The sequence below is a fragment of the Nelumbo lutea genome, chromosome 8 (genome assembly GCF_056320005.1).
Source record: "Nelumbo lutea isolate HS-2025 chromosome 8, American lotus-T2T, whole genome shotgun sequence".
Classification (NCBI taxonomy): Eukaryota; Viridiplantae; Streptophyta; class Magnoliopsida; order Proteales; family Nelumbonaceae; genus Nelumbo; species Nelumbo lutea.
Genome location: NC_142691.1, coordinates 25767757 through 25792666, shown reverse-complemented (window position 1 = coordinate 25792666; position 24910 = coordinate 25767757). Strand labels below are relative to the sequence as shown.

The 24910-nt window shown below is 37.2% G+C and overlaps 3 protein-coding genes and 1 long non-coding RNA gene across 9 annotated transcripts in view; 2 read left to right on the top strand and 2 right to left on the bottom strand.

The window, feature by feature from the left end:
- Positions 1 to 368: 368 nt before the first annotated feature.
- On the top strand, positions 369 to 6822 carry LOC148843491 (uncharacterized). Of its 2 annotated transcripts, XM_088957570.1 has the most exons (7): positions 369 to 818; positions 1179 to 1460; positions 1561 to 1734; positions 1817 to 1923; positions 4240 to 4571; positions 5888 to 6009; positions 6090 to 6822. In XM_088957570.1, exons 1-7 carry the CDS (start codon positions 666 to 668, stop codon positions 6099 to 6101), a joined length of 1182 nt encoding a protein of 393 aa, XP_088813696.1. In that variant the 5' UTR covers positions 369 to 665; the 3' UTR covers positions 6102 to 6822. The 2 variants fall into 2 exon arrangements, with proteins under 2 accessions (XP_088813696.1, XP_088813695.1); XM_088957569.1 differs by having other exon boundaries at positions 5888 to 6822.
- Positions 6823 to 6860: 38 nt separating this feature from the next.
- On the bottom strand, positions 6861 to 9019 carry LOC148843490 (protein HEADING DATE REPRESSOR 1-like). 2 transcript variants are annotated; one of them, XM_088957572.1, is made up of 4 exons: positions 8642 to 9001; positions 8284 to 8391; positions 7389 to 7711; positions 6861 to 7300 (listed from the first exon to the last, which is right to left on the bottom strand). In XM_088957572.1, exons 2-4 carry the CDS (start codon positions 8303 to 8305, stop codon positions 7100 to 7102), a joined length of 546 nt encoding a protein of 181 aa, XP_088813698.1. In that variant the 5' UTR covers positions 8306 to 8391; positions 8642 to 9001; the 3' UTR covers positions 6861 to 7099. The 2 variants fall into 2 exon arrangements, with proteins under 2 accessions (XP_088813698.1, XP_088813697.1); XM_088957571.1 differs by lacking the exon at positions 8284 to 8391 and having other exon boundaries at positions 8642 to 9019.
- Positions 9020 to 10013: 994 nt separating this feature from the next.
- The window catches only part of LOC148843489 (uncharacterized), a 46451-nt gene continuing 31554 nt past the window's right edge, over positions 10014 to 24910 (top strand). Inside the window, exon 1 of the long non-coding RNA XR_016103231.1 lies at positions 10014 to 11561. This is a non-coding gene — a long non-coding RNA (uncharacterized LOC148843489). The remainder of the gene's footprint in view (positions 11562 to 24910) is intronic.
- LOC148843488 (uncharacterized) overlaps positions 14482 to 24910 on the bottom strand; it is a 42775-nt gene continuing 32346 nt past the window's right edge. The window contains exons 2-6 of one of the 4 annotated variants that reach the window (XR_016103229.1): positions 19809 to 19907; positions 19219 to 19281; positions 19053 to 19124; positions 18017 to 18216; positions 14482 to 15076 (exon numbers count right to left, since the gene is read on the bottom strand). Coding sequence is in view for 2 of the 4 variants with exons in the window: in XM_088957566.1 (XP_088813692.1) it covers positions 18845 to 18969; positions 19053 to 19124; positions 19219 to 19281; positions 19809 to 19907 (359 nt within the window). In the remaining 2 variants the exon portion in view is untranslated. Of the gene's footprint in view, positions 15077 to 18016; positions 18217 to 18310; positions 18481 to 18830; positions 18970 to 19052; positions 19125 to 19218; positions 19282 to 19808; positions 19908 to 24910 lie in introns of those variants that run through there. The other 3 variants (XM_088957567.1, XM_088957566.1, XR_016103230.1) reach the window with 3 other exon arrangements.

Genomic DNA, 24910 nt, shown 5'->3' with positions numbered 1-24910 from the left:
AAAAATGTTCAGATGGTTCACGAACTGGGTCCCACATGTATCTAGATTTGCCATAGTGTCCGTACGCACGTGCCAGAAGTCCTCAAATGGAAATGCCGACAAACTTGGTTTGATGGTTTCTTTTCCTTTTCCATCCACCAATTTGAAGAATACTTTAAATGACTTAATTGCCTTCGATCAGATGTAGAGTGGTGCTTTGAGTTTTGAGCTGGAGGATGGTTTAGTAATTTCAGGACGCCAATATTCGTCCAAGTTCTCGGAATCTGTACACTTCGGAATTCCCGTCTTGTTCGTCATACCTGCACGTGCGACGAGTCGTCCTTCGGCACGTGTAATGTCACGTGCTTGCCGTCAAGGTTGTCCACTGACTCCGTTAAAGATTTCTGATTCCGTCTTTGCAGAGAGAGAGAGAAGACTTCGTAGGGTCTTCAGAATCTCCGTTCTCCGATCCTTCACCAGAAACGGCGAGTAGAGTAGGATTTTTGGATAGGGTTGGGGTTTCGAGGCAATTTATCAGGGTTTCGTCGTTGGAGGAATCGAATCAGATTTGCCAGGGAATTTGAAGTTGAGACGTTGGGACTGCAGTGTTTTTGTCCTATTTTAGGGTTTGGAAAGACCTTTGTTTCGATCTCTTTGGTTTTGTGTTCTGTGTGGTTGGGAGTTTGATGGTTCAGCCAATGAATTCCGGTGATATCCGACCGGAATCTGAGGCGTCATGTCGGAATAAGTTGCCGGTGAAGTTGGAAATTGAAGACACTTTAGACGAAGAACACGGTCCGCTCGAGAAGAAGCCTAAGATCCCCCCGCCTAACCAGCAGGTTTGATTATCTTTTCTTTCTGTTGGCTACTTGGCTCTGTTTTGGGGTTTCTGTTTATCTCGAGATTCAGCTTTCTGATCCATTTTTGAGGGCAAAGCTTACTGTTTCCCCTTTCTGCTCTTTGTTAACTATTTGGCATTTAATGCTGATGTTTCTTTCTTTAGATTGGTAGTGTGGATTATATGTGTAACTATTTTATGCAGTTGCACTCGGTGAAAGCTATTTTAGTTTCTAATGAACCGACGTCGTTATTTGTTCTGATCTGATTTGTGACTGTTTGGCTTACTGGTCATTTTAGGATTAAATCTTTATATAATTGACCCTTAACCCCATCTTTGCGTTGTTTGTCGGCTGTTGCAGCAATGGAGCTCGGGAAGCAGCGCGTGTCCAATCCCTCCATCACAATATAATCCACTTGATGAGCCAAGCCCATTGGGGTTACGGCTGAAGAAGAGTCCGTCGCTTTTGGATTTGATTCAAATGAAGCTCTCTCAGGGAAATGCTCATACATTAGGAGATGGACCAAGTGAACATCTTGAATTGGATAAAAAGATGGACTCTAAGGGCCCAGCTTCAGGTGCCACTGATAAGCTGAAGGCTTCCAACTTTCCAGCGTCACTTCTGAGAATTGGGACTTGGGAGGTATTTTCCAGTAACGTTGGTCTACTAATAGTTTAAATAGATGCAACCTTTTGGGGTTTATGCACAACATGAAATTAATTGAAATTCTATTATGTCGCAGTGTGTTTCGAGATATGAAGGCGATTTAGTGGCAAAGTGTTACTTTGCCAAGCACAAACTTGTATGGGAGGTTCTTGAAGGAGGTCTCAAGAGTAAAATAGAAATCCAATGGTCAGATATCATGGCTCTGAAGGCAAATTGCCCTGACAATGGACCTGGAACTTTAGATATATTGGTAATTTTATGCACTTGTTGTTATTGTTTTTTGATGTTCGCTTTATTTTATTTTGACACTGTCATTTGTTTGAATATTTTAGCTCGCCAGGCAGCCTCTTTTCTTTAAGGAGACTAATCCACAGCCAAGGAAGCACACCTTGTGGCAGGCAACTTCAGACTTCACTGGTGGACAGGCAAGCCTACACAGGTACAATAGAATGAAATTTTCTTACTCCTTTTGCTTCTTACTAGATCATTCAGCATATTACAGTGTGCTCTTTACCATCCATTATTCAATTGAAGAAGCTTTAACTGTAAGCTCTTTGGCTACTTTTTCTTCATATTATAGGAGTCTGGTTTCCAAGTTGGGCTTTCTTTGCTAACAACTGCTTTAGCATCTCCTTTTTGTATTTTATAGTTGTGGTTAAGAAGGATATGATGTTACCTTCAGTTGTAGGGGAACATGCATTGTATTGGAGTGCTAATTTTTTAATTGGAGGACTTGAAGAGAATTTTGAAGTCAGATGAGAAGTGGCCATACAAAGATGAAATTAGATGAAAAATTGGAGGAAAAATAGACAAAGGGTCATGTGCTGGATACCTATTGGGAACAGCATTTAGGGGTTGTTAAACTGATGGAGCAGAAGAAAATTTTAAGGAGTTTATTGAAGTTAAGGAGATCAAACAAGCATTTTAGTTCTAACTCTTGATTTGTTGACCCTATAACTGATTATTTGGAAGAGTCATGTTGCTTTGGCTCCTTTGCATCTGTTGGATCTGTCCAATGAAGGGCCTCAGCATTTTGAGAAGCATTTTTCCTTAATTTGACCTTGTGCACATAAAGAAACTTTTGAATGGAAAAGTCTCCCTACATTGATTCTTTTATCTAAGATGTCACCATTATGGTAATGATAGAAATACCATTTTGATTTCTGAATTCTCTTGCTCACCCACCCTGGATGGTCCTGGGTTGCCTAAGGCACATACATTGAAATTCAATTGCCAAACTACATTTCGTGCAGAACCATCCCATTCTTGAGTCTTGACATGAATGCATTTAAAAGCATTGGTTGGCCTGGTTGTCTACGTCTTATTTATTCCTTGGGTTTGAGTCTGCTTAATTAAAAAAGTTTAGAAATGTTAGCAATACGTGGGACTGTATAGTCTGTATTTAGGATGATGGTGAAATGAAAACCAAGATTTATATGGCCTGTTTGAGGGTGGGGGCCTAGGAACCTTATTTTTCATTATTTAAGTCATTTTTTGACTGTGACTCTGTACTTCTGTAGCTCAACACAGACCACCAAACATAGACCCACTTTGGAGGGGCCAGAGGGCTTAAGCTTTGGTTGAGCTGCTTTAAGCCATTTAAAAGAAGCTTCAATGAAGAGCTATGTAAGTGGCTGAAAAGTAGTCAATTTGGGCTTTCCATATTTCTTACAAAACATTGTTTGTGGTCTTGCTGGGTGGACCCTACTTTGCAATGCTAAAACAGCAATGTGAAAGCCCTCCTAAATGGGCATTTATAAAGTCCTAACCTTACTCAAACTAGGTTTTTCTTGAATTGAGGAATTAGTACCTTGGGCCGGACTGTGCTATCTATTATGTCCTTAGGAGTGAGCATTGGTTGGTGGTAAGGTTGACCTAAAGTGTCCATTTTGAACCTAGAAGAAATCGTAAGATAAGTTATAATTAATCATGAGAAAAGAAGGGATGTATTTTCTTCCCCCTCTGAGTGTGTGATTCCCTTTCACTTTCTTCACAATTTGTATTGCAATTTTTGTTAAAAAGATAAGCTCTTGAACTGTGCTCTAGAGAAGGGGAAGGCATATTACAAAGGCTTTTGTACTCGTGTACCAAACATGCATATAAAAAGTTGGTAGTTGATTAGTTACCTCCGATATATTAACTCATTTGTTGATTCTCTTTTTTGTTACTTCTTTAGCTGCAATAGTGTCCTTTGATAAAGCAGGCCTCTGGGACAAGTTGAGTTCATATAATGGTGAAGGCCTGTACATTTTGGCAGGAACAGGATCGCAATTTCCTATGGAGCATGTTGTTTCTTGTAGTAATTTAGTTTTTCTCTCTTCTTTACTTATTCTTTTCTGATTTTCTCAGGGTAGTTGGGTTGGAAGTGGGGGCAATTTCTTTCTCTTTCTTTATTGGAGTGGTTAAGTAAATTCCATTGTTGAATATTTTTTCCTTCGTCTCTATCAGTTTATCCTTTCCCCTCTCTTTGTCTCTCTAATTCACCTCACAACAATGAGCACCTGTAATCCATTTGAATAGAATATTTGATTATGAACGTAAGTGAAAATTTTCTAGGTCTATCCATTACTTTGGTCCAAGTGGTCTATAGTCATTGAGCTTTCCCTCATTCTTTCACAATATTTCAGTACCTTTCTTATCATTGGGAAGCATTGATGTTATAAATGTTATACAGACAAGTGATGTTAAGCTGGGTCCTGGGGTTTTTTCATTTGCAATTACAGCTTTTGAATGTTATTTAATTCTGTGGTTGCAGGCGACATTTTCTGCAGGTGCCACAGGGATTGTTAAATAAGCATTTTGAAAAGCTTATCCAGTGTGATCTCCGATTAAACTTGCTGAGTCAACAACCGGAGATAGTATTAGATTCTCCATTTTTTGAAACAAGAGGTTCTGTTTTTGAGGATCAACATGAAAAGAAATGCCATGGTTTTGATGCTTTGAACAGTGATTATGCAACCCGGTTCTCTGCTCTCCGGGACACACCATCTCCATCTTCTGTTCAATCTTCTGTGAAGAGTGAACTACTTGATACTGTTAGAAGAACACCTGAGCATTTATCCAGGGAAACACCTTCCCCCAGCTCAGGTACGTTCATGTATCTTTTATATACAAGTCGTTGGAATTTGGAAATATGGAGCTTGATATTCTGTAAACCTTTAAGCATTTCTTCTATATGGGGCTTATTTTGTGACTCAATTTCCATCTTCCTGGAAAGTACCATTCTTCTACCAAAATAACACACACATACATATATTAAAGTAGTGTATTCTCATTCTCACTTTTCCTTGTCCTCCCTAATATATATATCATTATCTCTGGTGACTGGTAGAGGGAATATGTGTAGTTTAACTAATGAAGATGGGACTAGTTATCTTTCACAGAGCTCGATTTTTTATGAGATACTGGTAATTGCAAGAGTTTATTGTTGTAGGAAGTTTGGTAGTATTTGGTTCATCAATCTATTACATGTAAATACATGCATACATGCATGTTATGTACATAATACATTTGTTTAATCCATGTGTTTTATTTCTATGGATTTGGTGGGCAACATCAATTCATCTCTTTAATTTTTTCCCTTTCTTCTGGGAACATTGAGTTTAAATCTTATCTATTTTGGATCCATGTGAGTAAATAGATAACTGATTCTCTTTCATGCTTTAATTTATAGTAGATCTTGACATTATAACATTGAAGTTAAACTTATATTGTTACATTTTGTTAATTGTTTGCTCAGTTCTGTTACCATGAATACCCATGCCAAGTTCCGAACATCATCATGTTATCAATCTTCTTGTTATCACTTTCTGTTTTTGCGCTTCAGTTATCACTGTCATTGTTATTAATGTTATTGTTATTGCTGTTTTGAAACGTTGACTTTTTAATGCATTTTAAACACGTTGCATCCAAATGAGTTCATAGTGAAGGCTCACCTTCCTGAAGCCATTTCCAAGGTGTTTTAAAGTCTGTCTGTTGTTGACACATGACCGGATTTTTAAATTGAAAAAAACCATCATCCAATCTTCATGAAGCCATTTCGACTGCAGGGCTTAATTATAGATGGGATAGACCAATCATCCAATCTTCTTTCCCGTATTATTTGGGGCCTTCTATTATAATCTTCAAACCTCCAAGAAAAATCTGTTCATATGGAGCCTAAGCTGATGATGTCATAGAGCATAACCTAATTGACATGTGTAGCTTTAGATCTAAAAGTGTGTAGAAGGGTGTATCCATCAAAATTTATGTTGTGATGGTCCCCCTTCCCCTTTCCTTTCCCTTGTTGGGGGTCGGATGTATTTATTGGGTTGCAGACGTCAATACTTCACGGTGTCTTACCAATTAAAGAAAAAAAAAAACTTTGCGTCTTACTTCGCTGTAACTTGTCTTTCTTATTCTAGTGATAGATGCCCATGCAATTGAAGATAACAGCAGCGGTCAGGCTGAAGAATCAAGGGAGATAATCCAGTGGGATCAGATCAAAGTGCCTGGAATACATCCGTCAATGTCAATGACTGACCTGGTGAGCCACATCGGCAATTGCTTATCTGAACAGATGACATCTGGAAATTCACTTTTCTCTGATGAAGAATTGCAAAACAGGGATGTGCTTGAGGAGATTGCACAATGCCTACTTGGTGATTCTCAGCTTGCATCAGGTTCTGATGATCAATCCCTAATGTCAAGAGTCAATTCTCAATCCCTCATATCTAGAGTCGATTCTTTTTGCTGTCTGCTACAGAAGGATCCTGCGTTTGCTCAGAACAATCAAGGTAATGATGACTTAGATGGGCCTGATGATGGCAAAGATGGTCAACCTATTTCAGTCCCTGACTCGACCTGCGAGAACAAGGTTCTCGGTGATGATACTCCAGCGACCAAGGGTGAGTCCAATGATGTCTCTGGATGCAAGCAGCAACCATCTATATCAAGGAAGGACTCGGTTGGTGATCTGCTGCTTAATCTACCCCGCATCGCATCTCTGCCACAGTTCTTGTTCCATATCTCAGAGGATGGAGAAAATCAAGCTAGATAGCGATCTTTAATCCCACCGTGGACCATACTTCGTTATGTAAAAGATGTATTGGAGGCTTCATTTTCTCTCCCAGAAATGGAAATATGCATGTAGTTCTAGGATTCGGAGATTTATTTTGATGATGAATCCTGATCTCTCTAGGGAGCTAGTTGTTAGCAGTAGACTAGTAGTTCCATTTTAGTTTGTTTCTGCATGTTCATGTATAATAATAAGTCAGGGTTCTCAACTTCCCATTGTAACAATTGTGTATCTGCCCTTAGAACTTTAACTGAAAATTTCTTTTTGTGGTTTACCATGTCATGAATCGTCTGATGGGGAGCAGCACCATAGAACTCATATAAATAATCAAATAATCCAAATAATAATTTCATTAACTGTTCTTGTTCAAATTTATGTAGAAACACATACTAACAGCAAGATGAAGTATTCACAGAATGAATTACAGCCACATACACGCCAATTTATGCACATATGAATTTAACACCATACAACAAATTAATCTCTATCTCATCTAAAGCCTCATCCCAACTATTATGGGTTGGGTTGGGGATACAACAAATTAACTAATAGATATTTATCAAGAATCTTCTGTCCCTTCATCAATAGCTTCATTCTCCTGCAACATGTTCATCAGCATGGAGATTTGGTTCTTCAGCATGTTATTCTCTCTCTCCCCATCTGCCCGTTTGCTCCGTTCTTGCAGTAGCTGAAGTTGCAAATGCTCAAGGCATCGTGCATCCTCTTCCAATTGCTCATTCAACCCATCAATCTCCCTATCCTGTATTTCATAACCAGGCCAAGAATCACTTGAAAAAATTACCCATTTTCCATCCCTGTCCATTCATAAAGGATGATAAGCTACCCACCTTTCTGTTCATTTCCTGAACTGCAATCCTGCGCATGCTCTCGACCACATCCACATTTACGAGCTTCCTTTTCTTCCCAATCAACCAGCCTCGAGGATAGGTCGTGGAATCAAAATCAGGTGGAGGGAGTAACATCTCAGCAGAGGGTCGACGGCCATTTGTATTCATTGTTGGCTCCAGTGGTTCGAAGAGAGCCTTTCGACGCTCTGAAAGAACTACAGTGGCTGTAGGCGAGTCCTGAACTGGGGCATCAGTGGTCTTTGGAGGCTCCTCAGCTTTGTTGGGTGCTTCTTCTGTTGCTTTATCTAGACTCCTACTACTTGCTGTTGGCAAATGGCAACTGCCATCATGTTAGATTTCTTTTGTGAAGTGAAGACTTAGAACCAATGGTCTCTACTCTCTACTGGAAAAGCAAACAGGACAAATCAAAATTCAGAAACCGTTGTGTCAATGGTGGTTGTAGAGTTTAATAGAGGAGCTTCTGCTTCTGGGTATCTTAAAGAAGATCAAATTTGAGCATCAGATCCCAGTCATCCCATGTTTTTCTCTTGGAGAGAAGAAAGAAAGTTTTAAGAGCAATGGCTCTGTTTGTTTGCATTAGTACAAACTACAAATGCATGAGAGTGCAAATCTGGTTCACTTTTGCTATGGCATTTAATTTACTTTGCATCCGGTTTTTGTAAACAAATTTACAAAATACAAGCAGCATAAAGCAAAAGTGGAAAGTGGAAAGTTGAAAGTTGAAACAAAAGTAAATCAGAATTTGCACTTAATCATTTGTAGTTCCATACTTTTGCACCAGTGCAAACGAACTCACGACGTCAACGTCTATTTATGAAAAGACAAACACTGTAAAACGAAGGAAGAGTGTCTTGAAGCCTTTCGTATTACGCACCATGGGTTGAAGCAACCGGCATTCTAAGTAAAACTGTCACCAAACAAACGGACAATTTTGGAGTTCTGCACAAGAAACTTTAATCTACTCTGGCTTTTCCAAGTAAAACTGTCACCAAACAACCGGACAATTTTCTAATTGGCTACAAACGCAAAAAATATACAGAACTAAAGCCCAACAGATCTTGGTCTCATCTCTCAGACTAAACTCTAAAGTTCAGCCAGAAACCCATCACAGTTCCAAAATGAACTCTGATCAATCCCAACAAATGGATATATGGGTATCTCTAAATCATGCAAATTTTCACAGACAGAGAGAGAGAGAGAGAAGAAAAATTAGAAGGGGGATTTAAAATTACCAGATCTTTTCCTAGAATTCCAGAAAATCCGCGTAGGAGTAATTGGAGAGAATCCTTCCAATGACCCGTCACTCTTTTCCCTATCCGAATTCGGTGCTTCCATCTGAAAAAAAAGGGGTATCTACTCCAGCTCCAAATTCGAAAGAAACTCGACAGTTCACATTTATAACAAACAGAGCCCCGTAGAGAGAGAGAGAGAGAATCTTCCTCTCCTTTCCTTCTATTTCCTTCTTCCCGGCTTCGATGGTCGTTATTTACGATGCAGAGGCAGAGAGAGTAAAAAAGAGAGGAAGAAGATTAGATTTCTTTCCCGAGTTCTGGACACGCGACTTGACAAGCTAACGAGCGTTGGCTTTTGGTGCTGAAAAAAATATAAAATATCTGATTTGAGCGATGATGAGTATTGTCTCTCTGTCTACCCCTCAGCGGGTCCCACCCTCCCCTTCCTTCTGCTGAACGACAATTTGAGAATGACGTGCTTTCATCCCAACCGTTCATAATGAAAAAAACACGTGCTTATTTACTCTTAGTCTGAACTTCGATCTGAACCACCAATCTTGTCACGTGGGATGGATAACAATACATCATTAATTTCGTACGTTACGCTTCGTGCTGGATTCGCGTGGCTACAAGGGTATTATAGTCAAATAACGCATATCTATACATCTTATGACGCATAACACCCTCCATTGTGTTCATTGACCCCACAAACAAATGAACATGATTGGACCGTTGGGCTTAGAGATGATACGGAGCCAACTCTTTTTTCCGTTGCAACAACTTCATTGAACAATAAGCGACCCGAGTCCGGATATAAATTCTACGCACGTCTATCGCTCGTGTAGATTGAGAAATTTAATTTCATCATTTATCAACAACTAAAATCTTACTAAAACCTATCCTATAGGTTTTACTAAAACATTAGGAATCCACCTTCCATTAATGAAATTGAAAAATTATAGTTTTAATCTTAACATTTATTCGAATAAAAATTTAATCAAAAAAATTATAACAAAAATATTATTTTTGCCCCTAATAAAATATGAACAACCACTATTTTTCTCTATTCCATCAATTTTATTTTGGGCACTTTTTAAAATATCCTTAAGGTTTAGTAAATTGATTAACTCTATTTTTATTGTTTATGTATTATTTTAAAGTATTCTCAAAATTTTTAACAATTATTTAAAATCTGTCACATTCTATTAACATGAGACATCACATAATTGATATATTTTTCAAAAATTCTAAAAATACTTTTTTATAATTAAAAATATATTTTAGATGGGACTTCTTAAGGCTGATTTTGTAAGCAGTGCAAATGCAAATATATACGACATAAATATATAAAATAATACAAAATATAAGGTTTTGCAGTATACATATTTGCGTTTGTACTCCTTCCAAACTCAGCCTAAACTCCTCTATCATGTCTAATATCTTCCACGTTAATGTCACAAATCTCTCTCTCTCTATATATTCTCTCTGGGATTCTTGTTTCTTACACGCTCTTGGAAGACTACAACTAGAAAAGCACGCCTCTCTGTAGAAGCTTCAAAGGTGAATTTGCTCTTGTAATAGGGTTTAATGACACTATGGATGTGGGTGGCGTAAACAATTAATCAGTCAGAAGAAGTTGCAGCGGGGTCATGAAACAAATGCTGAGACGAAAGAGTTTTGACCAATCAAAACCAGAGGAAAGAAACACTTCAACTGTCGCCGGCGCCAAGGGGACAATGGCTTTAGATTAGGGTTTTCCAGCAAAAAAGGCATGGAAATGGGTTTGGAGATGGTGTGAGCAACAATGTCTCGGAGAGATTTTGAAGGAGGTGGAGGAAAAACAGAAGAGAAGATTCAAGGGCACCAATGCCACGGAAGAAGGGGCGATGAAAACAGAATTTACCTGTGAGATTCTGGCCTAAGATCGATTGATGGAGGGGCTTCAGTCTCTGCTGCGATTTGAGTTTGCTAAGTGGGACGGAGGTGATCCTCGTGGAATCAGAAAATAAGATAGACGATCTTGTTGTGTCAATGGCGTCCCTACAATCAAAAAATAAGACAGAGTGATATGCCTTCAAATTTCCGAGTCAATAATTGAATCTAGGTTGATAAGGGTTGTGAATTTTTTCGGGAAGATCTTCACCGCAGCCGAAGTCCCTAATGAGGAAGGTGATTATCTAATTATATATAGTGGTCCTCGGAAGTCAGAATTCCACTCATGCCAATGGAAGATTTCTATTCTGTTGCCTCTGTCAGTAGCAAGCCACCAGCAGTCTTCTCTTTAACTTCAACGACCTTGATTAGAAGACGGTAATTCAAATGTTTCAAGAATGCCCACAATGTCATCCGAACGGAGATGACAAAAACTGAGAAGAAAAAGAAGGGGAAGGAGAACGGAGATGACGGAACTGAAAGGAAGAAGAAGAAAAAGAAGGGAAAGGAGAGAAAAAGAGGAAGAGAGAGGGGGGTCGGAGAGAGAACTTGTAGCCGCCGCCCCTATTCGCATCACAAAGTTGAAGAGATGAACAATGATAACCTATTAAGATCCTTCACTCCCCTTTGTGATCCTTCGTCATTGTCCTCGGAAACCCTAGTGAATCCCCCAATCTCTTCAACCTCCCTACTTAGTCCCTTTACAAATTCTAGAAGCTCATAAATTTCTTTGCTTTAGAGTTCAGAAGAACAAAGCCGATGCTCTTTTATCAGAATTCCACCATAATTGATATTTTTGGGTTTCTCTTCATCGTCACCATAATTAAGATTTCTGGATTTCTGGGTTATCGAGGTTTTGCAAAGACGTGATGTTTCAGTGCGCTCAGAGATTTTTTTGCCGGGATTTGAAGCGGTAACCGGAGATCTTGTTGGAATTTGCACCAGTAATCGGAGATCTTATCGGGATTTGCAGCTGTCACCTTGTTTGGTGTGTTTTTTCTCTTTCCAAGTGTTTCATAATTTTTACATGGACAAAATGATCATTTTATCTTTTCCTTCTTCACCATCTTTTACCAAAAAAAATTCTTCTTCATCGTCATACTATTGGTTGCAAAGTTGCCATGCTAACCGTTGCAGGTAATGGAGTTTCTCCTTTTTCGTATATTGCAGCGGATATTTTTTTGAAACATAATTTGATGGAAGGGTAAATTTGATATTTCATCATTTTTGTTAGCATTTATTGTTAAAAAACTTGGGAATACTTTAATATAATATATAAACATTAATGATAGAGTTCATTAATTTACTAAGCCTTAGAAATTTGACCTTTTATTTTCTATAAAAAAAAGTATTAAGGATTCTTTTGGAATAAACAACCATAGATCCATACCCATAACCATGTGTCTATGCCCTAAAACCTTTTCCACTCAGTTTAAGTGATCATATTGCGCTTTTCATATGGAAAAAATGAATAATTTTTAATGAAAGGTTGGTTAAGTAAATACATCTTATTAAAAGTATTTTAGTAACCACCTAAAAATACATCTTATTGGTATGGGAATTTGAGGTATCTTAGGAATTGGATTATGATAATTTGGGAATATTATAAAAAATGAAATTATGGAATCTTACGGTTTTAAAAATTTAGGGGTAACTTGGAAGTATTTTAGAAATTAATACTAAACCCACAAATTAAATGCAAATCCCTTCCTTGCTCAGTCCCCAGTTTGGGGCAAGAATATTTTCCCCTTTCATGCACCATCCCTATTTAAGGTCAGAGAAAACCCACCCTATTGGGAGTGGGGCAGGGCCTTGATTTTATGGAGAAAATTGTCATCCCTACGTTATAAACTATAAAGGGTGTTTTAATAAATGCAAATTATAGAGTTTAAATAAATCTGTAAAACTATAGAAGGTGTTCTAATAAATAACCCTTGATTATAACCCAGTTTTAGCCATTGCAGTTTGCAGATCTGTTCCAAAATGCTCCTCGAATCCTGTTATATAGCAAATTCCAAAACGTCAGGTTTTTGGGAAATCTGACAGCTGACACGTCAAAGTCAAGTTAGTTCCATGACAAATTCTTCCTCATCAAAATTGATGCATCTCTAGTGAGCTTGTCACCTGACATAGGCCGTCACAGTTCAAACGGCCGAAAAATCTAGGAATCTTACTAGAGGAGAAGACGATAAAAGTGTTAGAAACAAAAGCCCTGGTCTTGGTTGGATTGGATGCCATCCACTACTCCTCATGTCCAAACTCGAAACAACTGAACAAGGTCGGGATTTGATAATATAACCACCCCTTCTAGCTCTAAACGCTTTGGTTCAGTGGATTCTGTTCTGAGGTTCAGTTGATTCAGATGGAATTCAAAGCGCAAAAAATCATCTCAACATCCTTGTCATCACAAGTTCCTTATCGCTAGTAAAGCAAACCATCATTTTGAGAGCTCTCAAAGCAGCTGTAAACCTGGGAGTTGGAGATAGAATGTATTTTACCAATCATTTTGAACGTGCTGTGGTTGCAATGCAAATAAATTTGCACTTATGCAAAATCATGACAGTGCAAATGATTTGGGTGTAAATTCTGGCCTATTTTCGTTTCAAATTTGGTCCAACACAGCCCATGGCCCAAGCTCGAATTGGGTCAACCCTTTCCAACCAGACCAGAAAAAAAAGTTTGGTTGACAGTTGACTTAAAGTTGCTGGAAAATGCTAATCCAATGGAATGGAAGGTTTAAAGTATCCATACAAAATTGCATATCACCCAAGGTTCAAAGAATCAGTATGATACATATTAGTTTTTAGGGTCAATAATAAACTAAATAAGAGTAACCATCACAAATCAACAACCTTCATGCATAATGTGTCGACCCTAATCCAAGGTTTCTACTAGAAAAAAAGAGAAATTTGGATATTAGTACCATATACTTTAAGCCTAGTCTCACTTTGGTCTCCGAACTCTAAGACGTTGCCAATCCAGTACCTAAACTTCTAAAACGTGCCAACTTAGTACCTACCGTTAATTAGCCATTAAGTGGCATCTGAAAAGACAAATGTCCTTCAAGTCTCATCTAATTTTCTTTAACAACCATCCAAATGCCCTTCTCCTAAGAAGTTTGAACCCAAGGCTCAAAATATCGATACACCTGATACGCCGGTAGGGGTGTATTGGGCGAATTGATACCTTGTTTTTTTTTCCCGAAACTGGTTCAGGGGGGCCAGTTTAGGACTCCACCCCCCGAACCAATCAGACACCCGATACACCCACTATAGGGGCATATCAGAGGGGTCCTGAAATGACATGTATCAGCCGATACAGGTTGATACATGTCGATACTTTGAACCTTGTTTGAACCATCTCTCTTTCTCTGATCTCTATTTCTCAACTCATACCATTTCCTTGAAAGGTAATTTTGACATTTTCAAAAATTTTAAGTCAAACATAATGTCATGTGATACACAACTGGCAGCTGATTAATGATAGGTACTAAACTAGCACGTTTTGGAAGTTTAGATACTGGATTAACATGTTTTAAAGTTTGGAGACTAAAGTAAAACTAGGCCCAAAGTACATCGTACTAATCTGCAATCCCCCTCCCCCCAAAAAAAGACCCTAATCCAAGCAAAGAACCCAATATTTCAGCCAGGGTTGAGGGCCTGAGAGGAAATGGTGTCACAAACACGGTTCTTTGCCAACTTGGCTTTATGTGTAGACTATTGTAACTGTATTACCATCAAAAATCCACACAATTACGAGAAACAGAATTTCATATTCCACAAGGATATACTTACAATAAGCTAAAGAGACAACCATTGCTCAGCAGCATCTGTGCGCCCCTTGAAAGGTAGAATTGTCTTGGCTCAACAATTTTCTTAATTAGTTACATATTTATTTAATACTCGACATTGACAAAAGACTGCTTGCATTGGATATCTAGAATCATTCAGAAACAAATTACATATTCAGAAAAAAATTCATAGTATAACAATTACACTTGTGTGGTCGCACTGATCATTTCTATGCTGATAAAAAGGTTTTGTATAAATTTGCTATCTCTGTAAGCTGAATCTATTCCCAATTAATCAAGAGAATCCTGGTATGAGGATTTACAGATTATGTACACACTGTTATCAGACTCAATTTCAATATATTACCTATCTACATTTGTTGGTATATCCTTTCCACCACTATTCAGCTGCTACCAACAAACTACAGAACAAAATTTTCATAAGAGAAACAAAATAAGTGAATGAGTGGGCAGTCATTTGGGAAGGCTTGGGACATCGCCAAGGGCACAAGAAATGCATGAAGGGTCTTTTGACTGCTCCTTGGTGGTGATGAGCTCTAAACGGTCAGCATGAAAAGTATGCCTTCATGGCAAAACTGCAGGTTTTTGATGACTGGAAGCTTGGGACTGAGAACCTATTGGTACAAGTTCGATATTCATTTTGCATAAACCACATTTCTCTTTCTTTGGTTAAGGGGACTCTTACATGAAACCTGTGAAAAGTTTATTACCACAATCAATTCATCATCCTCCCTGTCCCAACTATCATCACAATCAATTATTCAAACAATAACAAAATCACATAATCATAATAGTATAGCATTTATGTGGAACGGATTAAGCTAGACACTTCCAGTCATCTGCGACAGTCTCCCCAGAACCTCATTTCAGTCAATTGATGGAACGTCCTGGCTCAAGTATCTAACCAGGCTTAAGCAGCAACATTCAACATCTGGTTTGACAACAGCCCATAGTTTTTAAGGCACCAAGGCAAGGCTAGGCGACAGAGGGGCACCTTGTCGCCCAGTCGCAAGCGATGGATTTTTTTTTTTTTTAAGTAAACCCATACATCCTAGGGTAGTTCCCTAGGTTCCATAACCATCTTTCCCATAGTTTTCAAGGCTCCAAGGCGAGGCTAGGCAATAGGGGGGTGCCTTGTCGCCTAGGCGATGGATCTTTTGTAAGTAAAACCATATATCCTAGGGTAGTTCCCAAAATTCCATAACCATCTTTCCTTAATAATTAAAATTCATAATTTTCATAAGATAAGTATAAATTTCATGTTTAAGTCTAGAAAATCAAGATTTTATGAGAAGAAAAAGAACAAAGGAAAGAAAATTCAAAAAATATAGGGGCAGAATCCCTATTTTTGTTATAGGAGAGAAGGAAAGAAAAGGTGGAAGAAGATGTGGAAGAAGAAAATGCATTGATTAGACAAAATTTTAAGTTCTTCCCTTGCTTATTGGTTTAGGTTTTGAAATTTTTGAGCGTTCAATCAAGGATCAAAATTTTGATACGACACGCCTTGTATTCGGTGTATGTATTGTATCTTTGGGGTCTCAATACACCTGTTTATAGGTGTTTTCGGGGACCCATTTTTTTAAATAATATATATATATATATATATATATATATTTAAAAATGAAATTGAAAAGCAAAGAAATAAAAAAATAGGGGGAGTATCGTTACAAGTACTAATACACCTCTGGATACACAAAGGTGTATCGATACTTTGAACCATGGATTCAATACAGTAGTTAGCAATGCTTGGATTGATTAAACTCTAACACATAAGAAATTAATAAAAAGAAATTAATATATAAACACATAAAATGAATATTCTAATTTAATAATGTCTATTTTATAATTATAATGTAAAAAATTTAATAATATAAAAGTATTTTATAACCCAATGCACCTTGTCGCATAGGCGTCACCTTGACAACTATGATCTTTCCTTAATAATTATCCATAATTTTCATAAGAAAAGTATAAATTTCATGTTTTACGTTTAGAAAATCAACACTTTATGAGAAGAAAAGGAACAAAGGAAAGAATTAAAAAAATATAGGGGCTGAACCCCTACTTTTGTTATAGGAAAAGAAGAAAAGAAAAGGTGGAAGAAGATTTGTAAGAAGAAAATGTGTTGATTAGAAAAGGAACAATGGAAAGAAAATTCCAACACTACTTTTGTTATAGGAAAAGAAGAAAAGAAAATGTGGAAGAAGAAGATCTATAAGAAGAAAATGTGTTGATTAGACAAAATTTTAAGTTCTTCCCTTGCTTATTGGTTCAGGTTCTGGAATCTTTGAGGATTCAATCAAGGATCAAAACTTTGATATGACACGCCCCGTATCGGGTGTATTGTATTGTATCTTTAGCGCCCAAATATACGTCTACAGGTGTTTTCAAGAACCCAATTTTTTAAAATAATATATATATATATATATATATATATATATATTAAAATGAAATTGAAAACCAAAGAAATAAAAAAAATAGGAGTATTGTTATTAGTACTGATACACCCCTGTTGATACACAGAGGTGTATCGATACTTTGAACCATGGGTTCAATACAGCAGTTAGCAATGTTTGTGTTGATTAAACCCTAACAAATAAGAAAATAATAAAAAGAAATTAGTACATAAACACATAAAATGAGTATTCTAGTTTAACAATGCCTATTTTATAATTATAATGTAAAAAAAATAAACATATAAAAGTATTTTATAACATAGTACACAAAACTACTTGGTGACTGGGCGAGGTGAGCCTCCAAGGTGCCTTGTCGCCTAGGCACCCGCCTTGACAACTATACAACATCCCATAAGTTCTTTATTAAATGCTTTCATTCAACATTCCCAAAAGACAAATTGTACATGCAAGTATTCCTTTTACACAAGGACCGAAGTATAGATATGATCGGGTGTATCGTATCAATATTGGTGTGTCTAGATACGATTGGTTACACCGATACACATATTTTTAGAAGTTTAAAGGGTCTAAGACTTTTTCTAGGACCCTCTAATTATTATAAAGAAAAAAATTAAAATGGAGTATTGGCCATACCGATATTAAGCATCGGTGTGTATTGATATTTTAATCCTTGCTCTTCCATCAAAACCCAAAACTACCCCATTTTAGAAATTCTCATCCTTTTGTACCATATATTTTGGATGCATTTATGTCATCAATCCAGATCCTTCAAATACCATAGAATTTCACAAGCTGAACGATAACAAATTTTATGCTGTTTTGACAAACCCAGATTAGCTAGAAGGCTGTGTCCAAAATCACTCAAGCACTTTCAAGACCATAGCAGGAACCCGCAGAGGGTAAATTACCAATGTTATGACAAACACAATTATCCTTATATAAGCCTTTGTTTGGATAAACATCCAAACTGTTAGACTTAGCAGTTAATCAGGTAAATAAAAAACAGCATAAATCCTTGGCTTCCCTCACCAAGGGATGAGGCAATTTTGGATTGTCCAAATTGGTGACCATGTGTACCACATGGAAGAAGAAAATCCATAAGACACAATAAAAGGAAGTTTAGGCTTTAAATCCAGAAAATCTATTCCTGTATGTGAGCAGTTTTTAAAATCTTAACATGCTAGAAACCTGAAAAAGGAGATGATGGAGAGATACCTTTCCACTTGATATGGTGGATGGGATCAGTCTGCCTTACAGACAAGGATGGAGCAGTGAAAGATTGAGGAGTGATCCTTTTACTTGTAATCTGGGGAGTAGTTGCTGTTGGTTGGCTATCGCCCTTCCTACCTCGCCGTCCTCAAGGAATATTGGTAGTTCGAAGAAGCTCACTTATATCTGGTGTTGGTTTGGTTTGACTGCAAGAAGGCAATACATGAGTAATTTCATTTCTAAATGGAATCTACATTCATATTTGGAAGTGAGCAAAAGTGAGGGTATGTTATATAATACAACAGCGTTTCCAAGAAGATTATTAGTGGACTGAGCAGGCCGACTTTCTTGAGCTTGAGCAGGCACTACAAGTAGTTACAACAAGCCATTTGAAAGACACAAAGAAAGCATGTCAGGACCTAGAACCTTCCAGTAGATTCAATAATTTGCAACAGTCAAGTAAACACAAAATCAGACAATTCATGAACTTTATCTGGAAATTTTATATTTTTTGCAGATAGGGTAGATGGACAATGGAAGTTTGATTGGTGGTTTTGTCCCAAAATCTGGGAAATAGCTGCAAGGAATTGGTTCTCATCAAATGGTCCAACTGGATAGACTGTGAACAGTCAGCCCAGCTATCTTTTATATATAAAGTGAAAATTATCTTAAAATAAGCATAAATTATATATTAGACATATTTAAGACATGAATAAATATAAACACTGTAATATCTAACCTTTTCTAGAAAAAAAAAATAGAAAAAGAAATCCTGAACCTGACTTGTTCTTCATCTGGCTTTGCTGTCAGGTCTCAGGACAGAGATCACCCAGGTCAGGCAGGTCTTGCAAGTTGCAAAACTGGTTTTGTTTTCCTCTTAGCTGGTGGTAGTGGAGGATTCCTAGAAATAGCTTGAGTAACTGCTCTCTTCTCTGCCAGTGAGGTGGGCCTAACTGCAACTATCCACGATATGAGTGCCATAATCACATAATAGACTATTTTCTAATATGTATAAGTTACAGCCAGTGTGTCAGATAGATACCTGGTGGTAGTGGAGGATTCCTAGAAATAGCTTGAGTAACTGCTCTCTTCTCTGCCAGTGAGGTGGGCCTAACTGCAACTATCCACGATATGAGTGCCATAATCACATAATAGACTATTTTCTAATATGTATAAGTTACAGCCAGTGTGTCAGATAGATGTACCACTGTTAAGTGCTGGTCCAAGAAGATTATTAGCAGACCGAACAATCTGTCTTCCTTGAGTTTGATCTGGGAAAGAGTCATAAAAATCAATTTTAGACTGACAAAACCATAGTGGAACTAAGAGTTCAAGTACTCTCATGGTTATGGTAAATTTAACCAACTAAATTAGAATAGTCATCAATAGTGTATGGAAATCCTGTAATTATAAAGATTGAACTCCCTCCCATCTATGGATTTATTATGATTGGTAATATATCATATATGTGTTGATCAATTGAGTCCATTTTATTGTGGAATCTAACTTTGAGTGAATCCATGACCAGTGAGCTATAGTGACAGCCATACAAGCAAGAACATTCCATATAAGTTGTAAAATTTTTTCCATCTTGGATAAATCACTGCTCCTTTAAGCCCTTCCTAATCAAATTTCATTTTGGATGTGAGGCACAAAATCACCTAACCTGATATAGTGAAAATCAGAATTATCTTTCATCTTTTATTAAAACATGGGAATTAGTAACAATACAGCTAAGTTTTTGGAAGACATGACACGTTTTAAAACATCTAGTCTTGGTAAGAAACGTGAAAGATACCATCATTAGGTGGTTGAACCCGCCTCCTCTTATCAGCTGGACCATGAAGACCTTTGTCATATTGAACAATACCGCTATCAGTAAATTTTAATGATTGACCTGCAAAATAAGTTAGCAGAGTCACCCTTATAATGAAACATGGCATTTAACCACTTTCTGCTAATTAAAGGAATTTAAGCCAAATCCAAAGAAAAGAGGGGTAAAAGCCTTGGAACAAGCTATTACAGAAATTTGAAAATTGAAGGCCATCAAAATCCTTGATGATGGAAACTCACTCAACAATAATTTTTTCACTATGACCAATCAACACCTGATTCACACATGGATTTTGTTCTCAAAAGTTCTGTTGTTTGTTTCTTTCAAAAATCACCAATAGATGGAAAACAGAGCCAGATTCTATGACTTGTTACCCCTTTTACTATAATTTTATATGAAAATTTCCAATGTCAAATTAATAATTATTATTTTTTAAGTTTTTTAGATTGATAACAGAAGGAAATCATCAAAAGAATGATTTATGTACAATATATGCCATGCATCCGAAAGAGATTGTAGGCTTAGCCTACTACCCAAAATGCTGATGATTACATTACATTTGTGCCCAAAACAATTGACTCCTTTTCAGGCCTTTCTTGGCTAGAGCATCTGCCAAGCTGTTGTTAGATCTAGGTACCCATGAAAAACTTGCTTCAATTTCCCTCGCTAAGTGTTTTATTTTCCTCATAACATGTTGGTACTGCAATAGCCACTTGACAATTATCTTTTCTCCATCCCATCACAAGCTTTGAATACCCTTCTATTATTACATGCTTGAAACCCAATGGTTTTCCCAATTGCAATCTGCACAATGCTGCTAATAATTCAGATTTATTAATTATTTTAAAGCTATCATAATTATTTACAAAAAAATAGCTATAAAATTACAATTTCCAATAGAATGAATATTCCATAACAAAATGCAAGACTAAAGAACATAACAAAATGGTATGATGGATTTTTCTGAAAGAGGGAAAATGGAAATGTAGCACTTCATTTCCCAAGAATTAGTACAAGGTTATGGGTGCTTTCGTCCCACAGAAAATTTTGATATCATGCTTCAGCTTTTAGAAAACCTTTGATCTAGGTTTTTTCCCCTCAACTCAACCCAACTACGCCTTGTCCCAACTATATGGGGTTGGCTACATGAGTCTTCTTCCGCCATTTGACTCTGTTCAATGTTGTATCCATTGTTACAGTATGGGCCCTCAAATCATTTCTCACTATTTCAACCCCTGTCCTGTGGTCTGCCCTTAGCTTTTCTAAATCCTTCAAATTGGAATAGATCACCTCTCATTGGTTCTGTAGATAGTCTCCTCTATTTGTGATCAAACCATTTTAGTGTACTTTTTCTCATTTTGTTACCTATTAGGGCTACTCCCAGGTTCCTATGAATATCTGGTACTGGGATTGGTTTGACTGCAAGAAGGCAATACATGAGTAAATTAATTTCTTAATAGAATCCACATTCATATTTGGAAGTGAGCAAAAGTGAGGGTATGTTATATAATACAACTAACAGCTTTTCCAAGAAGATTATTAGTGGACTGAGCAGGCTGACTTTCTTGAGCTTCAGCAGGCGCTACAAGTAGTTACAACAAGCCATTTGAAAGACACAAAGAAAGCATGTCAGGACCTAGAACCTTCCAGTATATTCAGTAATTTGCAAAAGTCAAGTAAACACAAAATCAGACAATTCATGAACTTTTATCTGGAAATTTTATATTGTTTGCAGATAGGGTAGATGGACAATGGAAATTTGATTGGTGGTTTTGTCCCAAAATCTGGGAACTAGCTGCAAGGAATTGGTTCTCATCAAATGGTCCAACTGGCTAGACTGTGAACAGTCTGCCCAGCTATCTTTTATATATAAAGTGAAAATTATCTTAAAATAAGCATAAAATTATATATTAGACATATTTAAGACATGAATAAATATAAATAATGTAATATCTAACCTTTTTCTTGAAGAAAAAAAAAGAAAAAGAAGTCCTGGACCTGATTTGTTCTTCATCTGGTTTTGCTGTCAGGTCTCAGGACATAGAACATCCAGGTCAGGCAGGTCGTGCAAGTTGCAAAACTGGTTTTGTTTTCCTCTTACCTGGTGGTAGTAGAGGATTCCTAGAAATAGCTTGAGTAACTGCTCTCTTCTCTGCCAGTGAGGTGGGCCTAACTGCAACTATCCACGATATGAGTGCCATAATCACATAATAGACTACTTTCTAATATGTAGTAAATTACAGCCAGTGTGTCAGATAGTGTACTTTTTCTCATTTTGTTACCTATTAGGGCCACTCCTAGGTTCCTATGAATATGTTCATTTATTGTCCTATCCTTTGAAGTTTCCCACCCATCCATTTCAACATCTTGTTTCTTCTAAACTCATTTTAGACATGTTATTTCTTGATTACCCAATACCCTTTGTACAACATTTCTAGCTTTATACACATTTTACAAAATCTTCCTTTTAGCCTAAGTGGTATTCTATTGTGCATTGGAGTTACAGTGAACCTCTCCATTTTACCTGTAATGCCCTAATTCTATGGGGAAAATTCTCCTAATGTCTCCCTATTTATGCCTAACCAAGGTAACTAAAAGAGGTCAAATTAAGAAATCTTTTGGTTTTTAGTCCTAATATTACCTTGATTTCCACTCCTATTACTATTAATTTTACATTGCCTATATTCTGCTTTAAACTTAGTTTAAAACCTCTTGTCCCTAACATGGTTTTAAAACTGCTGTTGACCAGAGCAGTGAACTGTTCTATCTGAAAACCGGTCAACTGTTTGGTTCCGTTTTATACATGGCCCAAAATTTACAAAAGAAAAAAAAATACTTGGTCAACAAACTACCAACCCAGATGGTTGAACCACTAAACCATTCGACCCGATGAATGGTTTTTTGTCATTTTTATTTTTATTTTCCAAAACGTCACGGGAGATCCATTTGGACCAGATAGTTGAACTACTGATCTGAAAACCAATGGCCAAAGCAGTTCCTTTTCCAAGTAGATTTTTAAAACCTTGGTTCTGAAGATGCTAGTGAAAAAATAAATAAATAAATAAATAAATAAAACTGTTGAGAATGCTTGGGCAAGGGTTCTTTTTTGTTTTTTTCCTTATCATTTTGTATTTGGGGACCCAAGTATAGGCTTTCTTGTAATTTTTTTCTTCAAAATATAAATATCAAATTTAAGGGTGTGAACAGTAACACCGATCTCATTCGAAAGAACTCTATCCTTCCTCTCTCTCTACAAACCCTAGATTGACATTTTGGTAACAAAGTAGGTAGAGGCTCTTGGGCACTCTTTTTTACTAATCTTCTCCTATAGGATGACTTGCTGATGACAAACCGTCACAGAATGACATTCATTGGATGGTGTATAGGGATCCCCTCCACTGGCAAGGGATCCTATCCTGGTATCTCGTCGTCCCTAGGATATTAGCATACAAGGGCAGGAAATCACCAAGGAGGTTTGCTTTGCAACACCAGTAAGGGGAAAGCCACCTAAGATCATTTCCAAAGCTCAATTATCATAAGTGTCCTCTTCTCGTACAAATCCTTCACAACAACAAGCAAATGGAAGGGTCTTGCTTGGGATTTCCAATGTGGGGCTCCCAACCCTTATAGTTCACCTCTTGATTCCTGTGTACTCGCGTAACCCTGTAAATTCAATTTTTTCTACTGATACACGTTTTATGCTTGTTATAGGTTATGAAGAAGGGAGGGGTAGTGTGATTAAAGAAGGAAAACAAGAGGAGTTGGAAAGAATTTGGAATCAAATTTGTGTCGTATTGGAGGAGTACAAGTAGAAGGAAGAATCTATTGAGGATCTAAAAGCTCGGGACAAAGAGGTTGGTGAGGGTGTAGAAAGGATAAGCCAAAAGAAGCCCAGAACCCCATCAAAAAATAAGTCTTTAAGCTTGTCCAAAGCAATGGGATTGAGGTTGAACCTACAACTTGAAATAGATAAGTGGAATGAAAAAGGAAAAGAAAAAAAAAAAAAAAAACTTAAAGAAGTTTGGGGTAAAGGGATTGATTTCAAATATTGAAGGCAACATTAAGTTTAGTGGCAGAGGGGAGAAAAGGGTCCTAAATAAAGAGTGGTTCCTTGAGGGGGATGAAGGGTTTTTTGCCATGAGTGCTCCCAAATGAAAAACATAAGTTGGAATTGAGGAGTTTGGGTAGTGCAAGAAAGAGAGGGTAATAAGGATTTACTTAGAAGAGAACGTCTTGATATAGTGGTGATACAAGAGACTAAATTGGCAAAGTCAGATAGGAGGTTGTTAGAAGTGTGTGGAAAGCAAGAGGAAAGAGTTGGACTTTGGCTCCTTAAGGATCCTTGGGAGGTTCGATTATAATTTGGAGGGAAGATGTGGTGGAATTAGTGGAGGAGTTGATAGGTCGGTTCTCTATGTCAATAAAATTAAAAAGTGTGGAGGATAGTTTCACTTAGGTGCTAATAAACATATATGGGCCAAACAAATACAGAGAGAGAAATGAGATGTGGGAAGAACTATATAACATACAAGATCTCTAGGATAGCCCCTGGTGCTTGGGTGGAGATTTTAATGTAATTTGGCTTTGTAATGAAACCAACAATGGACAACACTTAGTCACAACTAATTAATACTTGTAACAAGATCCCTTTGTTGCAGGCCAATTTTACTTGGTCTAATTTCCAAGAGAATCCCCTTTGCTCGAAGTTGGATAGTTTTTGGTCAATGAAGGTTGAGAGAACCACTAGAGGGACTTGGTAGCTAGAGACTTGCCTAGAGTTACTTCTAACCATTGCCTAATCAAATTAGGCTCAGAACCTTTAACTATATAGGGCCTTGATCTTTTAGATTTGAAAATATGTGACTAACACATCTGAATTTCCTAAACAAGGTTAAGGATTGGTGGAGTGAAGAATTGAGGGGGTGATATTTGGGGGTAATTTCACAAAAAAAAAAAAAAAAAGAAAGAACGAAACTAAAGTCTAATTTGAAAGAATGGAATAGAGACTAGTTTGGGAGATCGGAGGAACAAAAAGTTGGTTTATTGTCCTAGATTGAGACTTTACA

Coding starts and splice junctions, on each gene's coding strand:
- LOC148843491 (XM_088957569.1), top strand. CDS start 666: ATGGTTCAGCCAATGAATTCCGGTGATATCCGACCGGAATCTGAGGCG. Junction 819..1,178: donor TCCCCCCGCCTAACCAGCAG/GTTTGATTATCT, acceptor CGGCTGTTGCAG/CAATGGAGCTCGGGAAGCAG. Junction 1,924..4,239: donor GGACAGGCAAGCCTACACAG/GTACAATAGAAT, acceptor CTGTGGTTGCAG/GCGACATTTTCTGCAGGTGC.
- LOC148843490 (XM_088957571.1), bottom strand. CDS start 8,744: ATGGAAGCACCGAATTCGGATAGGGAAAAGAGTGACGGGTCATTGGAA. Junction 7,712..8,641: donor GAATTCTAGGAAAAGATCTG/GTAATTTTAAAT, acceptor ATTTGCCAACAG/CAAGTAGTAGGAGTCTAGAT. Junction 7,301..7,388: donor TTCAGGAAATGAACAGAAAG/GTGGGTAGCTTA, acceptor TATGAAATACAG/GATAGGGAGATTGATGGGTT.